The following is a 6,247-nucleotide window of genomic DNA, read 5'->3' on the forward strand; positions in this document are numbered from 1 at the left end:
AATGATGGCACGGGCAGTATTTTTGTCAGTCACACTTTTCCTCACTTCACTCACTTCAAAATTTGAGCATCTAGCTTTGGTTAGGGCTGTCTCTCGGATAGGAATCGTGAAATGGAGGTCCCGTGTTTGAGGAGAGCCACACTTTGAGCATGTTAAAGAACCCACCACACTTATCGAAAAAAAGCAGGTTTCAGTGGTTAAATCCTACAATCCTATGGTTGCTCCTGGGGCAGTTACTGAGGTCACCTGAGTGCGGCCGAATGTCAGCTTGCTTCAGACACTTGTGACAGTCATATTGAGGTCACCTGAGTTGTGCAAAATGGCAGCTCCCCTCATACACTTGCAATATAACCCCACCTATTGTAAGCTCCTTGCAACTCAGCCCCTGGCTGCTAAAAGAGAGTAGTCGGCCCACTCAATAACATAATAACAACAGCATAACAGTCATATCACTTGTTGACAGGTTGACTTGGGCAGGATGCGCACCATCGCAGGTGTCATCACGCAGGGGCGGAATGGTGTTGCACAATGGGTCACCTCATACAAGCTGCAACATGGTGTCTATGAGAATCATCTCACTACAATTGTAGATCTGTCTAATGGCTTAGACAAGGTAATTCGAGTTTAATGAATTCTACAATAAAAATCATCAAGTAAGGATTAATGCAAGTAGAATTTTTATTGTAGCCTGACAAGCAACACTCATACTCACTAGATAGAAGCAATACAAGTCATGAGCCATATTAAGGTCTCAGATTTGCTGACTGTATTTTATGTAATATTTTAGGTAAATTCTTTTCAATGTTCAATTTGTAGATTTTTCCGGCAAACGATGACAGTGGTACCAAGGTAACAAACGTCCTGGATGAAATGATTACAACCCGGTATGTGCGCTTCCGACCGCTTACATGGCATGGCTGGATAGCTATGAGGGTGGAAATCCTTGGCTGTCGGGGTGAGTACAAATGTCTGTGTATGATCACTAGCTGTAGTGTATTTACATATTCAGCAGAGCAAAAAATACAACCATGATGTTGAGAATGGGCTAGCATTGTGGGGGTACAAAATTATGAAGAAATACAGTGGATGAGATATGAATGACTGATAATTTGCAGGATAAAATATCAGTAACACAACACAACACAAAATAGATAAATAGAACACAACACAATGTACCACAAATTATGTTGCTTTAGATTGGAAATGAAAAAATGAAGATTAGAATTCTTACCACTTTCTACATTTCACAGTTTATTCTTTGTATGATTGTTGTAATATCCTCGCAATTCAGGCTGCCTGGAGGAATATTATGTCTATTGATGAATAAACCAGTCTACAATTTCAGATGAAACACCAGACCCCCGATGCCCACCGGAGTACAAGCGATTCCGCTCAGTTTGCTACCAGGCTGTTGATACCCAGCTGAGCTTTGATGAGGCAGAGAGACATTGTGTGGACAATGGAGCTGTCCTTGCCATGCCACATGACACTGAGACTGTTCAATTCTTGATTAGGTAAACTGAACTCCATGTTTTGTGATTTAGAAACTTGCAGTCAAAATCCTGCCTCTGGTTTATTTGTCCATTTGAACTTTGTTATTTACTGAAAACAGATTTAACAGATACATGTGCATGACTGATCATTTATGTGATACCTGTAGTTTAGTCATGAAAGAAACTACATGTACATGATTACTCCAAGTAGGCAATTGTAACAGAATTACATTAGAGGACCTTAATAAGTAATGGTCTAATATTGAACATATTTCTAACTTTTACAATTTTCGTCATTTCCACAGCCTGAAAAATTCCGTGAATCCTAACTCATTGTTCTGGATTGGGCTGAGTGACCGTTTAGAACCGGGAGTTTTTAAGTGGAATGATGGTAATAGGTTACAACCCAGTGAAACTAACTGGCATCCAGGAGAACCTTCCATCACTTGGAGTGGTGAAAACTGTGTACTTTACTTGTCGAATACTTCTTCCAATCTATGGGTTGACCAACATTGTACAACACAGCTTGCCAGTTACATCTGTGAAGTACCTGGTACGTACATCTAAATGTCCTTATACCCCCCTCACATTAGGCGCGATTCGATCAGACGACGAGTCTGCGAGCTCTAAATTACGAGGAGGCATGACCCTGACGGGGGAGCTCTGCCATTTCTTTGTCGGCATCAGGGTCATGCCTCCTTGTAAATTAGAGCTCGCAGACTCGTTGTCCGATCGAATCGCGCCTAATGTGAGGGGGGTATAAACAGTGATTTTAGTTTGATAATCATCTTCTAAATTAAACAATATCTTCCCCTGCTCTACATGAAATATTTGACATTGCCCTTAATGTCAGAGATAAAGTTACAGGTAAATTTTTCACTTTGCTGTCAGCCACTGATTTTCATCAGACAAATGTTATGCAAAAGAATATAAGACAACTGTCTAACATTGCATTACTTTAAAAAAAAATTTCATCCATGAACTTAAAGCACTAAAACACCTCCTTTCCCCTTCAAGTACAAATTAAGTCCTAGTTGTACAAAGTTAACTTAATTTCTAGTTAGTAATACCCATTTCTTCACAAAATCCTCCTTTTGTCCACAGCACACTGTCCGTTTATAACTGTAAGTGGTCTGGCTGGTGACAGTGCCAGCAGAATGGGGACTTACATGCTTACCAACATGGTCGCAGCCGATCGCCCAGTCTACAAACACTTGACACATGATCAGTACATTTATGCCACTTATGACTCTAACCGCCCCCGTCCCGCGTCATGGTACATTGGACAAGACGTTGGTGCTTTTCGTGGTAAGACACAACATACATTTTTTTGTAATCCTACCATTTTGCTAGCCTGTGTGGGTGCCATCTGATTTCTACCAGGGCTCATTGTACTTGCTGCCCTAAAAAAGGGCAGAGAGTGCAAGGAGTCCGGTAGAAATCGGATATTTATTAATTAGCTACATTATGTATATATTTAGCTTGAATAATGTTTAACAGGACATTGTCTTACTTACTATAGAATTGTCGTAAACCAAATAAGATAGAATATTCCTTGATTTTTTGTGAGATATTAAAGGAGCTAAGTAACATTGCAATATTTCTATAAAACAAAATGGTCATGGTAATTACATTTCACATGTAGATATTAATAATTGGTGTTATACTTGTGTTCTCTGAATGATGGACTCTAGCATTTAGTAAAAATCTTAAGATGGTGGCTTATAGTGCTTGCTTCTCTTACCTGCACACACATAATAAAGGGAAATTTCTTCCAAGACGCAACTCATCCTATTATCATTTGCACAAAACGGTGCCTAGATGCATTACCACCCAATGCTCTGTAAACTCATGAAATAAGTGCTTAAGTTCATACTTAAACAGTTTGAAGTGAAAGTATTAGCATTGTATCACAGATTACCTTTCTGTTGTGCAATTCTATTATTCACTTCAAACTGTTTCAGTATGACACTTATGAAGTTACATGGCATGATCTGACATTCTAGGAGCTGGACTTCCTTCAGCAGCTGCAGTCAAATTTGAAATCTAGACAATCATTAGGAAGTATATTGAATTATACTTTTCAGGCTGTCCGTTAGATTACACCCACACCCAAGGAAGATGTTGGCAGATCCACAGGGAGGCAGTGACCTACTCCACAGCATTAGCAACCTGTGCTGCCGAGGGTGGTGTCCTCATGATGCCAACAAATTCTGAGCTGAATGGAGCACTAGAAACTCTAGTTAGGGATGAACGTGAAAGCTATTGGATTGGGTTGACGGATCCAGGGGATGGTGGGCGGTGGACTTGGACGGATGGTTCTGTGTTGGGAGATAGGGATTGTAATAAGTGGAGGTACAGTTGGTAACATCTATTATCATAATACCGGTACGTTTACGACGATTTCTCTAGCCATACTGATTTGACAAATTGTCAACGCATCATTTTCTCCAGTTACATGTTGTTGTTATAGGTTACCCTTGCCACTTCTTCTGTGTAACTTTTCTGCCACTCTTGTCCTGCTAAAAGCGTAATATTGTAATTGTAACACGCCGCGGAATTACACGGCGAACGGGCGCGTGGTTGGGAGGGGGTACAAAATACCGGTAGGAAGAAACACGGCACAATTAACTGCCGCTATGTACATTTATACATCCTCTGATGTTCCTTCCTTTTCTGTCAGTAAATGCATAAAACATAAACCTGCATGAGCATACAAAATGTCATGAGAAAATGGACGTATACTGTCAAGAATTTTCATTTAACTTCTGTCCGTCACAACCGCTATGACGTAACACTTCACTGCTAGCGTAGATATAAAAATGGCGGGAAAATGGCTGCGTACGTTCAATTTTGCCCATTCAGTCGTAGATCCGGGCTATTATGCAACGGTTCTTCACACTTTTACATGAGTTGTAGGTCACCAACAGAAATTCAAGATTGTTGTTGAATCATGTTCGTCTTGTGCCGTGAGCATGTGTAATTATGATCTATATAAATTTGGCAATGAATGTGACAGTGTGTTCGTCCCACGACGAGCTGCCTACCCCGAAATTAAAAAAAAAGTATACTGAAAACTTTTGGCCTTGTTGTCTTCGAATGCATTGTTATCGATGCTTTGTAAATGGTGTATTGGACACCTAGATGTCTGAAGTGTGCACAGCTCAGAAATAACTATTGTTGCATGTGTAGATCTCTTTAAGTTCCAGTATTTTTAATCTACCGGTATAAGTCTTACTACCGGTATTATGCCAATGCATGTTACAGAGATACGAGCCTGCAGTCTGGAAAGGGGGAGAACTACTGTGCTGCCATGATGTACGATTCGAGGCATTTAAACTGGCATGTCACAAGCTGTGAGAACACATTCAGGTTCATCTGTCAAATCAGTAAGTCACTCAATTTAAATGCAATTTTTTTTAACTGCTCATCATCAAGAGATATTGCCATTTTCTAAGTGTTGTGTGAAACAAGCTGAGCATGGATCATTCTACAGAAGAAAACAATTCATGAGAGTTCTCTTGCATTACATTGTAAATGAGCACCCAAAAATCTGAGTACTGTCACAGTGACCATACATAGACATGTATTATTTGAGTTTATCTTAAATGAGTTACTTTTATCGAAGAAGGTTTGTAAGGTTTTATTATCAAATATTTCAATCAAACATAAAATTTTAGAAGTACAAACATCAGTTAGATTACTCAAATCACTAATCTTAGCTAATAAATTTTCCACAATACATTAACACAGTGAACACTACTTGTTGCACATGTACATTCTGCCAATGATATACATTGTATTGATCTTATAATTATTGTGCCATGTTTTGATCATGCTTGGATTTTGTGCAGGTACCCTTTATACAGGTGGAACAAGTGCCCACCCTGCCAAGAAAGTGTTTTGGTTCAGAAAAGTTGACTCTACCTGGACAATAATGCCTCAGCTTCAAGTTGACTGCCTTGGTATGGTTATTAGAATTTCACCTCACTATTTGACCAAGTGTTAAAGTAAACATGGTTTGATAGACATGCAATGTGATCTCTCATTATTCTGTTGGGTACCACATTTAGTGGAAATCGTGGCCTTTTCAAGAACGTCTGACTCTACGATACCTGACATATGCACTCCTCAAGGATCTTGCTGCATTGGTATATCTCTTTAGATAGACCACAGTTTAAAATGCGACAGTCTGGTAACGACAGTCCTATGGGCCTGGCAGAATTATGGGAGTTGACATAATATAGGTAGATTTTTTTCCAAGTGATATTTCCAAAACTATTTGATATGTATTTTATGCCATTTTGAACTTGCATTTGTATCAAAGTTAGTGGTCATGTTTCAAAAGGTGCTTCATTACAACTTAAGCGTTAGCTGCACAATACCTCTGGGATCTTAACAATATTTGTGGCCTTTTCAATGCTTTTCATCAAGGGTTTCTTCTATGACATTTGATTTTATTTCTATCATTACACTTTGATAGCAAACAAAATACAAGAACTTCAGTTTTGATGTGTCCCTAGCAAAGTAGATTTTAAATCACTTCATTCGTAAAATGTACAATTTTTGCTAAATATGTTTTGTATTAGCATATGATATAAGACTGACAGTTGTTTCATTTTTGCTCAATGTTCAGATGAAAACCCACTAGGCTTGGTGGCAGAGGTGGCACCAAACATCACTGTCTCCTCTGTGTGGTCTGATGCAGAGTTCTGTCAACCTCATGAGAGTCAGCTAAACTCTCCCAGTGGCTG

The 6,247-nt window shown here is 39.3% G+C and overlaps 1 protein-coding gene and 1 long non-coding RNA gene across 2 annotated transcripts in view; both read left to right on the plus strand.

Annotated features, from left to right (window-relative positions):
- LOC118430131 overlaps window positions 1-3,861 on the plus strand; it is a 20,586-nt gene extending 16,725 nt beyond the window's left edge. Inside the window, exons 15-20 of the mRNA XM_035840841.1 lie at window positions 464-613; window positions 817-955; window positions 1,346-1,514; window positions 1,799-2,046; window positions 2,598-2,801; window positions 3,581-3,861. Of these exons, the coding sequence (XP_035696734.1) occupies window positions 464-613; window positions 817-955; window positions 1,346-1,514; window positions 1,799-2,046; window positions 2,598-2,801; window positions 3,581-3,861 (1,191 nt within the window). The remainder of the gene's footprint in view (window positions 1-463; window positions 614-816; window positions 956-1,345; window positions 1,515-1,798; window positions 2,047-2,597; window positions 2,802-3,580) is intronic.
- An 891-nt stretch (window positions 3,862-4,752) lies between these two features.
- Window positions 4,753-6,247, plus strand: LOC118430397. Its single transcript, XR_004832845.1, has 3 exons — window positions 4,753-4,882; window positions 5,348-5,458; window positions 6,130-6,247. It is a non-coding gene; the product is annotated as an uncharacterized LOC118430397 (long non-coding RNA).

This window comes from Branchiostoma floridae, chromosome 14, assembly GCF_000003815.2.
Source record: "Branchiostoma floridae strain S238N-H82 chromosome 14, Bfl_VNyyK, whole genome shotgun sequence".
Taxonomy (NCBI): Eukaryota; Metazoa; Chordata; class Leptocardii; order Amphioxiformes; family Branchiostomatidae; genus Branchiostoma; species Branchiostoma floridae.